Here is a 16,412-nt window from a genome sequence, read left to right on the forward strand (position 1 = left end):
ATTTTGGCGGAAATTACTTTTAAAATATTGCACATCATGAAATACATAAATGAACTTCTGGCTGTAGTTGAATTACAAGATTTACCCTAAAAAACAAAAACTGAACACATCAAAAATTTTAACATTTACTATATGCATGGAATTCTCATGTATACTGGACATAGTAACAAGCTCTCTTTTCAAACATACATGTATATGCCTAACTCTCAAAAAATCTGTTATATATATACCAAGTTTTTAGTTTGGAGCACTTCAATCCAAGTTTAATGTATATCAAAATCAAAATATAAAAATTTGAGTTATCAACAGCATAAAACTGGGGCTCAAGGTTATAAAATATTTTTTCTTAGCTTCATCTCAAATCTAAGGGTTTTCATTGGTCAGTGTACATTCTGTATTGAATTCTGACCAATCAAATACCTGAGATCTGAGCTTGAGATGAGAAAACTTATAACCTTGAATCATGGTCAGACTTCACGGAGGTGCAGGCTGACCAGGCTCTATACTGGTGGCAAAGTCCAATCATTTTTGGTTCTAGCAAATTAAAAGTTAAAAGGAACAATAGAATGCATTTTCAATATACAATTTTCAGCAAACATTTTAAGACTAAATTTAAAACAGCTTTTAATACTAATAGAGATCTCATCTGATTGTAAAAACAGACTTGTGGGCATTGTTAATGCCTCTTTTTTCCAAAGAAAAAATGCTTATTTAATCATAATTACATGTATAACCATTGGTTTTATGAAAGTCCTAGTCATTTTCAATGCAGAAATTAGTACTTTCAAGTAAATGCAAAACCCGCAATGTGAACATGTTGGTTTTAAAATACTTTGAAAAATAATGAAAGAAAACAAAAAATAACCAATGAAATTTTTAAACATGCTGATGTTGATAATTTGATTTTTAAGGTATAAACATTGTATATAGGTTGGCATTTTCACGTATAACTGGTTGGATTTTCATGTATATAAGTTCTAGATGGTGGTACTGATGGATGAATGGCACATGTGGGTGAACTTGTAATAAATTGTATCCTGATTAAAACAATAACACAGGTTGCTGCCGGACTTCTAAAACATCTGAAAAAGACATTTAAACATATCAATACATTAACTATATAAATACACAAATGGTAGAGGTACCGAATTTAATGTAAACAACATTAACAGTTTTGCCAAAGTTACCACAATATTATGCCCGGCAACTTTTTAAATCGGCCTTCCTCTCTATCCTAAAAATGAAATTCTGATTCACTCGTTTTTTTCTTTAAGCACACCACAATTTTGAAGTGGAACGTAAGTTTGCCGGGCTAAATATATTATAAATACACTTTTTGAGAGAGGGTTTTCAGTCAAACTGACTGTGTAAAGGTTATTCGGCAACTTTCCAGCTTAACTGGAGGAGGACAACTTAAAGCCTTTCTCCGTACATTATTCTACAATAAACAGGCACTTAAGTAGACTGCTGATCTGGTTAGCATCCTCACATGAAAGAATCAACAGATGCATATAGAATTTGAATCCAGAATGGTCAGGGTTGAGCGATTTTATTTCAGCAACTTTTTATCATCTGGCCAGGGAGGCCCATATATAAACAATATATACAACATACATACCACCTATAATTCTATGCCAAGGCAAGGTAACGTAGGTTAGATATGCATTTAATGATACACTATTTGCTCTCCTTCTTTCTTTAAACCAATGCCACGCTTGACCGAACGATTTACCCCAAAAACCATTATACTGTTCGGAATCTTCTAGCTCTGAAAAAAAAAGAAAAGAAAGACTGGGTCATAAATATGACTATTTAAAATTGCTTGTTTCATTTATATAAATGCCTTGCTAAATTTGAATAATGGAGCGGTCAAGATTTAAATTTGGAAGAGTCCATTAAAAGAACTCCACTGAGGTTCAAAAGCCTAAGATAATAAATTTGAAATTCTTTCTTAAATCAACTGGTACACTTAATATTTGAAACCAAGCAATAGATGATATATAAATATACAAAGTATTAAATTGATAATTGAATTTTATGCGAATTTGGCGGATTTGAGTGAAAAGTGTTGCAACGGTTTTCAATTTTTGGGGCAAATTTGCATAATAAAATGGATTATTTCTGGGAAATGGAGTGAGCGAATGATCTGAAAATTTGTACATGAGTTATTGGTGTAGACATACATCTATTTTTACAAAAAATCTTGAAAAAAATATTTTCGGTTCCCTCTTGTCAAAAAATCTCAGTGGAGTCCCTTTAAGAGATAAAAGGATATACTGCCTGACCTGGTTTTACAGTTAAGCAGACAGAGCACGTGTGATACCAGCAGTCCCCTCACATCAAAAAAACCTCATTGGAGTACCTTTAACAAATAAAGGGATAAACAGTCCGGCCTGGTTGAACAGTTAAGCAGGCTGATCTTGTGTGATACCAGTTCATTTTCAAAATGTTAATCACTGGTATTTGAAGGCATTAAACCTCACTTATAAAAAATTAAGCTTAATAACTCTATGCAAGAAATTCATTCATTACCTGTTCCAAGTTAATACATGTTTTACTATTTTTAAAGAAAATTGTAACATCATTTAGACAGTGATGAGAATAAATGCAGAACAATTAAGTTTTCCCAAGTTGCATTTTATTATGAAACTTGTAACAACCTGGATATGTAAATTACATTATAAATATTGTACAGCGTATAAAATAAATTATATAATTAGGTTCCTTAACTCATGCAGAAGGACTGTAGCATGGTTTAAATATAGGCATTTGCATGGTGGAATTATTGTTGAGTCTGGATATATTGTGCATTTTTTTCTTCATTTCAGCTGTGTTTTTCATGCAGAGTACATTCCCCTACTATATTCGAAGTTTCCATCCATATCAACAGTTGCTCAACAAGACATAAATCATGTGTAGTGCCAGAATAAAGTATATCAACTGGTTCATATACTTAACATAATACTGAACATTTTCTGTATATTCATCCAAAATTTATGATTACTGGTTCCCAACACAAAATGATATGATCACCATATCTTCTTTGTCCTAGCTGAGTCAAGCAGAGTACCAGAATTTACTTCCTGTAAGTTGGTACCCGTCTTTCTAAACCAATATTAACATAAACTCACCGTCATGTAGATTAAAGGCCCAACTTTCTGTCAGGTGGTAATCGTCCATAAACTCACTTTCATGTCACTTTCATGCAGAGTACCAGCCTCTACTTCCTACCTGATGGTTCGAAACTTCATACAGAAATCTGGGCAGGGTTCAGGTCTAACTATAGTCACATTACTTTAACTACACAATGAGAATACTCACAATGAAATGACTACAGTGACGTCACGAATTAACTCTAGTCTAACCATTAAAATACGAGTTTTAAGAGTTTATTTCAAAATCATCCTGAAGTGCAGTCTCTATCATCCCAAGGTTTTGGCGATAACCAAAACTGGACATGCACCGTGATTTAGTAGAGCCAAACACTTGTAAGCACTAAAACCCATTCCCTGATATGAACTTACCATCATGTAAATTACTAGAATATATTACACTTCCTGTCAAGTGGTGCTCATCTTCTAAAAGTAATATCAATGTAACCTCACTTTCATGTAGAGTACCAGACTCTACTTCCTGTCAGGTGGTACCAATCTTCTAAAAGTAATACAGATATAAACTCACCACCATGTAGAGTACCAGCCTCTACTTCCTGTCAGGTGGTACCAATCTTCTGAAAGTAATACAAATATAAACTCACCAACATGTAGAGTACCAGCCTCTACTTCCTGTCAGGTGGTACCAATCTTCTGAAAGTAATACTGATATAAACTCACCATCATGTAGAGTACCAGCCTCTACTTCCTGATCATCGGTTCCTATAATATCAACATTTTGTGTCTCGGAGCGAGATTTTTTTATTGCACGCTGCATAAAGGAAGTAATTGCTTGACTAGGGTCACTCATTCTGCGTTGTGTGTAATTATTCTGCTGGAAAAGGGAAGGAAGTTGTGCATATGATCAGTTGGTTTTAAATGTTTAAAGGGGCTCAACTGAGGTCAAAATGCCTAAAACATAAAATTTGAAATTCTTACATAGAACTAGAACTCCGCGAGTCGGATGTGTCGCCTTGTGAACAATGTAGTTTAGGAGAAATGGCCATAACTCAAAAATTAAGAAATGCAGAGTACCGATTCTTGTGCACTGCACTTTTTCTTAATGAGATCTATCATCTTATGAAGTTTCAAGTCCATAGCTTTTATACTTAAGGAGAATTGGCCTGGACAAAATTAAGGTATGAAAATGAACAAAGGGCAATAACTCAAAAAATAAGAAATGCAGAGTACCTGTTCTTGTGCACTGCACTTCTTCTCAATGAAACCTATCATCCTATGAAGTTTCAAGTCCATGGCTTTTATACATTAGGAGAAATGGCCCGGACAAAAATAAAGTATGAAAATCAACAAAGGGCAATAACTCAAAAAATAAGAAATGCAGAGTATCAGTTCTTATGCACTGCACTTCTTCTCAATGAAACCTATCATCCTATGAAGTTTCAAGTCCATGGCTTTTATACATTAGGAGAAATGGCCCGGACAAAAATAAAGTATGAAAATTAACAAAGGGCAATAACTCAAAAAATAAGAAATGCAGAGTACCTGTTCTTGTGCACTGCACTTCTTCTCAATGAAACCTATCATCCTATGAAGTTTCAAGTCCATGGCTTTTATACATTAGGAGAAATGGCCCGGACAAAAATAAAGTATGAAAATTAACAAAGGGCAATAACTCAAAAATTAGGAAGTGCAGAGTACCGGTCGTTGTGCACTGCACTTCGGGTTATTGAAAAAAGCATGCATACCAAGTTTGAAGTCAATCAGACTTATAGTGACTGAGTTATGCTCCGGACAAGCTTTAGGGGACGCCGACAACGACACAGACGCCGCCGCCGACATAAGTAACCCCTAAATGTCACCTTTTCAAGGCGACACAAAAAGTAAAGCACTTAAATTGGGAAATATGCAAAGGATAATAAAGAATTAAATTGAACATTTGAAAATATTTGTGCATTTTTCAGACTGATTTGAATCATTTTGTGTCATTTGCCAGGTAAAAATGATCATTAATGTGGGAAAATGGGATGACTCATGAGAAAACAATCTGAAAATTTGCATATAGTTTATCGGTTCAGACCTTCATCATATGGTACACAAATCTTTGAAAAATATTTTCAGTCCCGTCTTTTCAAAAAAAACTTTAGTGGAGCCCCTTTAAGAACAGGAAAAGCTGTTTCACATAAGAAATAAAAATCTTGATGCACAAAAGAAGCAAACAAGAATATAACGTCACCTTAACTGCAGTAACGGGTTAAGACCTACTTAATTTAGTAGGAGTTAACCAATTATTGCACTAAGGTGATGATATCATGTTTAGCATGACCTCACTGTGAAGAAAAGCAGAATGTCCTATTTTTAGCCTTGGTGTCCCTGACCCAATCAGCCAGAAGCCACATCCAAAGGCAGAAGTCAATATTTTTTTATCAACTTCATTTAACTGTTTATATATAGTGTCCATCAACAGGTTCCCTCAAATAAGAAGGAAAATATGCTCTTGATCTCTAATCAATATGTTTTGTTTGGTTTTACAGCGCAACAAAACAGTTAATGCTGTATGGCGCCGAAACAGTTAAGATGATTTTGGCTAACCTCGGGTGTTACAAACTTAAAGCAACACCAGGGGTCAAAACCACCTCACCTGCTGGAGCTACGAGATGCATAGACTCCAATAATTTGAACCCATTTAGTCATCTCTTATGTTCACACAAGGTTAATAAGTGGCTGTATTTTGGATGCCCCAATCAGTAAAGGCAACCTGTCAGCCACAAAGGGGATCTACTCAATATGTTTAAGGCATTATTAAATGAAAGGAAGGCTTGCATAAAAAACCTACAGTTAAAACAGGTGAGGATTGAAAGACCAATTGTAATATGGGTTTGAAGATCAATTGTAATACGACAATCAGATTTAATTGGTAGACATTAAAGTGTGTGCAAGGTTGGTTGTGCATTGTGCAATTATATGGTCTTAGGACCAGTTTAGGTAATAATAACAGCTTGAATTGATACCTCCATCTTCACCATTATTCTGAAATATTAATATTAATATATTTATATATTTGGCTCAATGGTCTAGAGTCACTCTCAATTACTTTCACTAATAAGTGGATGGTCATGAGTTCAAATCCAAGCAATGGCATATTTTTTTCTGATGCATTTGCACCTTTCAGTTAAAGTATTAAAAAGTTCTTAAGATTTTTTAGTCACATCAAACCCAGTCACGAACATGTGGCTGTTTCCAGCTTAACTAAAAGTGGAAAACCTCAAGTGCCCCTGTCAGTATTATTTCAGGACTGAGTAGCTATCTTCTATATAGAACTAGCTACCTTTAGAAGTAAAACAATTAAGCTTCAATATGGCCATTACCATAAATTTGATTTCGTCTGCAGTTGCTAATAGTACACATTTTTTTTTCAGTAGGTAGGTAGGTATTTTTCATTTTTTCTATGTCATGCCTAATAAATTTTAAATCTGACACAAGCATGTTATTCTCTATTTATACATTTTAACAAAGACATACAAAAATATATTGTGTAAGCCCTTATGTTCATAAATACAACATTTACAACAATCCATACCTCTTGATTATGATCGAAATCATCTACGGGAAAGTTTTCAAGATCAGGGGTCTCTGGACCTGACCCCTTCACTCGAGAGACGGCTATCTCCGCAAACCCTTTCCCGCCAGGCCCCCGCATTCGGACATATTCTACCCTCTTGTGAGTTTTACTTATCCAACCTAACGACATGCGCTGTACCATTTTACTTGTAAGGCTTGACTGAAATGAAGAAGAAAAGTAATAAGATTGCATAATATTAAAATGATCTAGCTTTGTCCAAAAAGGTCACTTTTGTGGATTCCTAAATTTGTAGATTGTCTGTTTCATTCCCCCCCCCCCCAAAAAAAAAATGCAAATAATTGTATAGCAGACTTATAAATATTTGTTTTATCTCAAATTTGTGAATAACCAATCCATTTAAACCACAAACTTTGAATCTCAGAAATGACAATGATTTTGAAATATCAATAATCCACACCTAAGTTGCGTTGCTTCTATGTCGCTCCTTGAAAATTACCTTAATTATGATGTCAAAGCCATGTGCCAAGATACAAAGAAATATTTCATATATTTGCCAAGAAATAAAGTTGTACAAAAGTTTCATGCAAAACTTTAATAACCAAAGTGTTTGGCTAAGGTCAAAGGCTGGCGTAAAGAAGAGTGCCATTATTATTTTTTTTTAAAGTTGAGCTAAAAATTCTTCAAACCTACCCTTGCATCATAAACCTTCTTTAGATTATCATATCTAATTGAGCCAAGAAAGATAACTCCTTGTAGTTCCCCGTCTCGGTCTGAGGCTACTAATTCAACCGTGACTAACTCACTGTCTTGAACAACTATATCTGTAAATGCCTGAAATAAATAAATCATTATTCATTATTTATGAAAACAATGAAATCTATAATAAATATTCATTACCATCCAACATAGAGAAAATTTTAAAACATGGCTTTGATCATGCATGTATTTTCCTTACTTTTTTCATTGTTTTGTCTGTTTAATTGGGTTTTACCTCCCACTGACACAGTTTAAGTCATATGGCGTTGTTCCAGCTTTACTGGTGTAGGAAGACTTCAGGTGCCCTTCTGTGCATTTATTCAGGCACAAACCTGCACCTGAGTAGAACCACTGATGCTCTGTTAGCTAAGCTTCCTCACATGATAGAATCAAAAGTCCCTATCTGGATTCAAACCCAGAGGAATTGGGAGAAAGTGGTTGAAGTCAACGACAATGACCTCAATCACAGTCACCTCTCTTACTTTTTTGTTGGGTTTTAAATGGCAGAGACACAATATAAGAACATGCTGACAGCTTAAGATGACAGGGTTGTAAATCCTTCTTTATTTAACATAAGTTACAACTCTTTCACACTAAGCCCTCGATTGTCATTCAACTGTATCTCCAATATAACTGAAGCATGAGGATTGAGGACATAAGGTGACCCTCATCTCCAATGTAACAGAAGCACAAGGACATCAGGTATATTCCAGAATTATCTCTGCTGAGCATCACCCTTTGGGAGACAAATATTTTGTATCTTGTTTAGAGGTGTTGCTCTACAGAGGTAAGTATAATTTGGAAACTGTTACATCTGGAAGAAATAATATACTTTTGTTCTAAACAGGCAAATGCTCTTCAGAGGCTATATTATAATATAAGTTATATTTTGTATCCACATTTAGGTTAATGAAAAACAAGAGCACCGCATGTCACACCATGTGGTGCAAGTGGTCATCTGTTAAAAACTGTAAGTTATATTAAATATTGCTTTCAGAATTTTGCTCTATTTCTATCAATTGCATTTTGTCATGATAAGCAAATATTGATACCCTTTGAAATGTTTGAATAATGGGCTACATTTAATTTCTTGCATGACAACGACGACGACAATGAAGCCGCAGCCATCAAAACAGCTCGACTCTTTCTTCAAAACAGATGAGCTAAACCCCACAAATATTTTGTTTTTCAAATTTACACATTGCAATAATAACATTTAACATCTGAATATATAGCCCAACTGTTAGTGAAACTGTTTCTATATTTTCTATACAGACATACTTAAATTTTAAATTTATTTTTTTACGGGGACATAAATCATCTCCGGGACACCTCCGGGACAGACGCCTTATTTCCGGGACATTTCGAGATATTCCCGGATGTCCGGGACCTTATGGCATGTTAGTGAAACTGTTTCTACACAGACTTACCTCCTCAAAGTTATCCACAGTAAAGAATATATTTGGATAACAAATCTCCTCTTGGGTTCCTTTACTATCCATTCTTCGTCTGCTAGGTGATGGATATACTCGCTACACAATAAACAAACAAGATTCCATTTGATTTGATTTCTACCTATCTTTTCTTATTTCATTCTACCAAGCTAAAAAGATCTTTGATTTGTAAAATACAAAATTCCATCCAAAATTTTAATTAAAAATCAACACCATAGAGGTCAAAAGGTGATTTTCAAGCCCAACTGATGGGGTTGGGGTCACGTCAACATCACAAAGGTTATACAGCAAATCTCTAACATTACTGGTGGAAGAAGACCTCAGATGCGGCCTCATGTATTATTTCAGGCACATGCTTGCACTCAAGCAGAACCATGGAGATTTCATTAGCAAGCTGGATAGCTTCCTAGCATGAAAGAAATCTGTCACACAGTGATGTGGGACAAAATATTTTAAGACAGCCAAAGGTAGGCAGGAAAGATGTTGCACTTTTCAATGTCTTTCATGTTTATTAACAGACTAACTCCAGAATTAAGAATATTTGGGGTTTTTTCCCAGCTAATACATGTATAATGTAGGTACAAACAAACTTTTACAGTTACAACTTCTAAAATAAGTGTAACCAGTTGACCTATCTATTGTGATGAGTAGTGCGACGGAAAGCTACAAATATAAAGTTTGATTGTACCTATAAGCTGGGAAAACCCCAATTTGCCGAGTTCCGGATAATATCTACTCAAGTGAACTTCATGTAGTTTACAATTTTCACCAATCACATTGCTATTTAAATGATGTGGGGTAGAAAACTCCAAAATAATCCAGTCTAGACAAGTGCAGACTGTAGAACTTTTCAATACCCTTTAAATGAGGTACAACTTCTTTAAATGAGGTAAAAATTCTATAAATGAGGTAAAAATTAACACTTTGTGTATTAATGGAGTATGAAGGACCACTTTATACCTGAGAATATTTTTTAAGTATTTCTATGTTATTTTTGGCAGTTCTGGTACAAACAGCACACGTCATTGTATATACAAACTGAAATATATAAACGAATAATGCATTTAAAACTTGTAGTCATATGTCATTGCACGATAACCTAGAAAAAAGCGCTGTTTTACAGAAATAAATGTCAATAGCTAATACCACACGCCTTTGCAACATGTGTAAAGCTATGAAAGTCTGCATAAACAGACGGAGCATTTTTACTTTTATCCTATATATATGTCATACTTTGGAGAACCATCTTCTAGCGCAAATGCTGTTTTATCACATGTAACAATGGTATACTTGCCAGAAATGTAGAGCCAGGCCAGTCTAATTGAACAAATCGTCACCTTAGTTAACTAACAGGTTAACTCCTATTAAATAATATACTGAGTTAACACTGCACTAAGGTGACCAAATTTAATATTTTAACTTGCATACAAATATTCAACAGACATAATTATGCTGTACTTAGTGCTAGCATTAAATTATGGCATGCCTCATATTCAAGGACCTACAAAGGAATTACATAAAATCAGAAGGGCAAAAGTTATGAGACTCAACACTGTACAAATATTTTTTTCATACAGGCTCTTTATTTGATTAATGGATCTGCCTGCATAGCTCAATAGGGAGACCATCAGATTTGTAATCAGAGTTGCAGGATCAATCCTCATGCAAGGCATAATTTCATTGAGAGAACCAATTTCTATAGTCTAATGGTCATTTGTCTCTGACTGATGATGAAAAATAAATTAAGATATTTCTAAAATCATTCACTTGCAGAGAAATTGGTAATTATTCGTTTATTTCCCAGATAAGCCAATTAGGTGAACTGACCTCTGAGATATGACCAAGAATGTGTAGAAATCTGCATAAAAACCAGATAATGTAACAATTACAAACAATTTGTATAAATATTCATATATTAATTACAAAATAATGATTCAAAGCAATCAGTCTTACTGATGACTTGATTCAGTAAAAGGTATCTTAAATAATACTTGTTTCTATTCTTGAACTAATAAAATATCACCATGAAAAACATTCATTTATTAAGCAAGTGCTTGTAGATCAATACATAATGGTATTAACCTTTTTAGTCTGAGTAATGACAATGACACAGACTTCACCTGCTTCATTTTGGAATTGTCCATTTTTATTGCAAGGGATTTCAGCATTAAAATAATAAACTCAATTTTACTTTTTTAATGCTGAAAATCCCTTTAAATAATAATGGACAGTTCCGATATAAAAGCAGGACTTGTCCATTACACAAACTTAGCAGGGTAAGGCTTAATATGCATAACATTGTTGGGTCTCTTGTATGGAACTTACCTGATGTAAAATGATATTAAGATAAACAGTTTCCTCCCAGTTAATACTAGTATCATCAAAGGTGGGTTGTTTTTTGGAATGTTTTCTGTATACTTCTATCTCTGTCTATGAAAAATAAAGTCAAATTATTTACAAATACTAGTAAAGGCTCAGTATACAAATATAATTCAATCATTTAAACTTATACGCAAAATAAAATAAAGTAATTGTACAAAGTATAAATACAGCATGTGTGCAAACAAAGGGAAAAATAAAAGTAACAAAATGATGAAATCTTTGAATAAAAATAAAATAATACACAAACCAGCTCAGTTCATTTTCATGATGTACATGGGCTTTTTATTAAATATATCAATTTATACATGTGTGCATTATAATATCATATGAGAAAAAATGAATGGTTGATAAATATTGCAAATCATTTTATGACTACATTGTACCATATATAAAATAACAAATTCAGTTGTTGGATTTTTTTTCTCTTTAAGAATGTCCATATTATTCTCAGATTTACCTTCATAAATGACAGTTTTTCTCCTTTCACACGTCTCACATAAAACAGCATGTCATCTCTTGTACCATCTGAAGTTTCTGACACTAGGAAATATTGCTCAAACAAACTCGTCCAAAATTTCATCGTATCACCTGATATCATTTCAAAATCTACAAATCACAATAAAAAAAACGACCATAATTTTTCATTACTTTAATTTCCTACTAACACCTGCTCACCATATATGTTTAATTATCAGCTAAGTTGGAGCATTGGTGACATAAAGTTAAACTTTCCAATGAACACATTGTCACTTCCATATCAGCACGTTCCTGAAGTGTAATCCAATATTACAATACAATTTGATAAACAAGCTAACTGCATGAAACCCAGAAAATTTGGACCCCATCTGTTGACCACTTATTGATTTTTATGTGTACTAATTGCCAGCTATTTTTTCTTACATTGTCACCATTCGACTATGTAACATTTTAAGCAGCAGAATTAATATTTTATCACATTTGGCACCATTGGCAAGCAACAGTGGGAACCACAATAGACTGTTATTGTACAGAATACCTGTCATGGTAAAATTGATGAGCTTGTCAACTAGAAATGAAAAGAAATTATCTACATGTATCTATCTATCTTCCAGGGCTTACGCTGTCGGTCGCCATAGTCGCCATTTGCGATTATTTTATAAGATTGGCGATTATTTTTGCATTTTGGCTACAAAATCTGGCGATTATTTTTTACTTCAAACAGTGTTTATATAAGGTGTAAAAATCGATAATGAATGCAGTAGACCCAATTAACACCAGCGGGGTGGATTTAATTGATTGTCAACTTTTTATCGGTCACGCGTTGCTTACTATTGCCGAGGTGATAAAAATACATGCCAGATGTAAAATTGTATAAGTACTTAAAAGATATTGTCCAGCATTATAATAGCCATCAAATATCCGTCAATTAGCCACAAAAATCGTCTTAAAATTGATTAACTGGATATTGACCAACCCAAAATTTACCGTAAATTGCAGTAATGGCAAATTCGATTTTTTTTGTTTTAAGATGCTTGACTAAATAGCCAGTTGAAAACAATGATAAAATATTTGAAAGGTATTTACTTCCAAACAACTATTTGCACAACAACCAAAATTGTGGATATTTCTTCAGAAAACAGAAAAAAATCTGATTGTCACATATTTTTGTGACACTGATAATTTTGATATTTATTAAAAGGTGAAAACAAGCTATGTATTGTTTAAAAATCTTTACTATTTTGGCAGAAAAATTGTATTACATTGGTGATGATGAAATTTTTCAGTAAGTTATTCAGAAAAAAGGCTTCATTCTGTGAATGAGTTTGCAAGTGTTATTTCTATAGGCTAATATGACCTAGATCAACTACAGTTCTGTGTAAAATGTGGAAATTGACAGTGGTTATAGCTGACAAAATTTGATTAGAACAAACAAAAGAAAGTGTCTGATAACAGCATTATGGAAAGTTATAATGAATCTTAAGTATTATTGTTATACAGTAATTATACTATATAACATTTTTATTCTGTTCTATAATAACAATTAAAGTTGTGGTTCTATGAAAAAGATGGTAGTTATCAATTATAATACACAAATGTAGGAGTTTATTTGAGAATCCTTATAAAACTGAAAAAGTTTAAATGTCATGTTTAATTAATCAACTGCTTATGTTGTTAATCACTATATCGTCAACAGTCTGCTGAACTTTTGGCTATTATTTTTTTAAGTTAAAAATATTGGCTATTATTTTATTTGAGCCAGTGTGAGCCCTGATCTTCCATTAATGTCAAACCCCTTGCAGGGCCGTGACATGACTCTAGACTTCAGACACAGCTATGAGATACAAGGGAATCCAGGAACCAGTCCCTAACTCTTTTTGAATATACCCCTAAAGGGCCCTTGGGGTTTTACACCTGTACAGCCTAACCAACGGAAAGTGCAGTTATTTTTTACAACTGTAACAAATCATTAAATTTATCAAAAGTATATAAACAAGTCTATTTCCTGTATTGACAAGAAAGGTTCAAGTTAAATATTTAGGCTCCCAAAGAGTACATTGATCGGAAGTAATATTTGCTTGTAATTGCAAGACAGGTAGCTTAAGGTCTTCAGCATACCCGTTTATATACTATGACATGACGTGATTTCGTTTAATTTATCTGTCACTCTGTGATCTTAACAAAATTTCTGTCACCTGACATGATTTCTTGAAAACTTACAAAATTAAAACTGGACACGGTTGGACTTTTCTTGTATAAACTGTTTATTAACAACACAACAAGAAAATTGTAAAATCATATTGTATTTACAAAGCAATAGTGTCATGTGAGACCCACACAAATTAAATATCCAATTTTATGCAACTTTCATTTTATTTTTAATTATCAACCTTACCATAACTGCGTGACATACCTCCAGATATAGAAAATGTTGATGTTTCTTTCTTTCTTTCTTCAGCAATTACAGCTAACATATGCTGCAGTGAGCTGCTAGTCTTCATTTCACTCTCATTCATATCTTCAACTTCGTCTTCGTCCGCCATGTTTACTAACATTAACATTTCCGGGTAGGTCTAATCCAAGGTCATTATAGATAACGTTATCGTCTCGGTTGGAGCTCAGTTATTTTTTTCCTCATTGTTTTCAGTACGACGTAGTTTTATCATAATTGAACTGTGCAACCAATAAGTGTATGTAAAGTGTCAACGTTTTTTTGCGTGGAAAATTCAAGGCCTATTTAGACATTTCATGACATCCGCATAATGAAAGCAGTGACCCATGGTTAATTAATGTGTTCGCTTCTAAACCATGGGGTTGTTGGTTTGAACCCTATTAGGGTCATAACAAGGTTTACGCAGATTGCACCAGTACTGGTCAGTTACAAAATGCATATCAGACACAGGCTGATCTGGATCCAAAATGGCTGTATAGCAATTAAGTCATAATCACCACAATTAGCATAATTACTAGCATATTTAAAGGAACTCCACTGAGGTCCAAATGCCTAAAAACATAAAATTTGAATTTCTTATGTAATTTACCTGGGGAGCTTAAAACAGAAAAATGTGCAAATGATTATTAAGAAATATACTCAGACTATATTTTGTGCTATTCCAGTAGCTCGATTTGGGTGAAAATTGTTGCAACAATTTAGATTTTGCCTCATTTTTCACAATTAGAATAATTATTCACTGAAACAGAGTGATCGAATAATCTGAAATTTTGCACACAAGTTATTGGTCTAGACCTACATCAAATAGCATATTAATCTCTAAAAGATATTTTCAGTCATGTCAAGAAAACCTCAGTGGTGTCCCTTTAATCATTCATCAGATACTTTAAAGGTCACTTCAGTTAATAATTTATATATTTATAAAACATAATAAAACAACATCTTCCATGTTTCATATTTTTTATAAATGCATATTTAAATAAGAACATAAATAAATAGTCATAATAAAATCAGAATACATTTAGAAATTCCAAAAAAAGCATTTATAAACATTAATAATATGATAATTTTTTTTTAGTAATGATTAGGTTTTTTTTCAGGATCCATGCTGTTTGATATCAGTTTCTCTACTTGTAATAGGGTTTGTAAGCGAACAGCATGGATCCTGATCAGACTGCGCAGGCTGGTCTGGATCCATGCTGGTCGCAAACGCATTACTTTGGTTTTGTCAAGATGAGGCTCATTTCATTTAAAAGCCTTAAAATCTAAAAGCCTTAAAGCCTTTAAGTCTTGAAATCAGTTTCTCTACACAAACTCATCCATATTTTTCTATACAAATATTATACTAAATTGTGCATTTTAATCAAAATTTACTCAAGCAAAACATATGAAATACATGTACAAATCGATCACTGTCTATTAACAAAGACTTCATGCAGAGATTTCATATTAACTTTTATCATGATTTTCAAGAAAATACTTCCAATTAATTATTTCATTTATTTTCTCAGGTTTCCTCAGTAATTTTCAATATCATAATGTTCCTGGTAATAACCCTGATAAAGTGTCCCATCAGATCCATACTGACTAGATCCTGGCTGAGAGGCAACTGGTGTGTAACCTTGACCCTGCAATGACTGCAGGGAATGAATTTGACCTTGACTTTCGTTTTGGGAAACAGAGGTCATGGTCACACTAGACTGTGTCTCAATATCTGAAACTGGCAAATTCATCAGACCATGTGAAGAGGAGTTATAAGCTGGAGGGGAACCAGATGCATGATGGTATGCTGGGAAATGGGCTGGTTCCATGTTTTGTTGCTGTGAAGAGATGTTTTGTATCAGGATCTCCGGAACTGAGTGTTCATTTCTGAAAAGAGCAATGGGTATAGAACTGTCTCTGTATTGTTCTGTGCTCTCTCTTAACTGTTGAATTTGTGACCTTAACCTTTGGACGACCTCATCTTCTTGATTCAGAGGGATAGAATGATTTCCACTTTCATGTAAATCTATAACAAGTTTTTCAGCTTCATTTAATAGGTTCGAGTTTGATTCCGAAATGTTTGAATTATCTGGTAAATGCCGGGCTCCAATCTCAAGCCTTTGATTCTCCTGGTTCCCATGTAAAATGGCTGACTTTAGAAGTGACCTACTCCCATGACCTTCAAAAGCTTCTCTTATCATCATTCTGGCTTCTTT

General features: G+C 33.7%; 1 protein-coding gene across 3 annotated transcripts; it reads right to left on the bottom strand.

Annotated features, from left to right (window-relative positions):
* Positions 1–9: 9 nt before the first annotated feature.
* LOC132731657 (uncharacterized protein KIAA0930 homolog) lies at positions 10–14,331 on the bottom strand. Of its 3 annotated transcripts, none has more exons than XM_060717882.1 (10): positions 14,176–14,331; positions 11,743–11,891; positions 11,229–11,333; positions 9,864–9,941; positions 8,880–8,981; positions 7,384–7,524; positions 6,691–6,891; positions 3,834–3,984; positions 1,619–1,768; positions 10–1,082 (listed from the first exon to the last, which is right to left on the bottom strand). In XM_060717882.1, the coding sequence occupies exons 1-10, from the start codon at positions 14,321–14,323 to the stop codon at positions 1,042–1,044; spliced, it is 1,266 nt and encodes a 421-aa protein (XP_060573865.1). In that variant the 5' UTR covers positions 14,324–14,331; the 3' UTR covers positions 10–1,041. The 3 variants fall into 3 exon arrangements, with proteins under 3 accessions (XP_060573865.1, XP_060573866.1, XP_060573864.1); XM_060717883.1 differs by lacking the exon at positions 3,834–3,984 and adding an exon at positions 6,122–6,140; XM_060717881.1 differs by having other exon boundaries at positions 11–1,082; positions 3,834–3,987.
* Between the last annotated feature and the right edge of the window lie 2,081 nt (positions 14,332–16,412).

This window comes from Ruditapes philippinarum, unplaced genomic scaffold, assembly GCF_026571515.1.
Source record: "Ruditapes philippinarum isolate M1 unplaced genomic scaffold, ASM2657151v2 ctg16586_1_1_1_1, whole genome shotgun sequence".
NCBI classification, from domain to species: domain Eukaryota; kingdom Metazoa; phylum Mollusca; class Bivalvia; order Venerida; family Veneridae; genus Ruditapes; species Ruditapes philippinarum.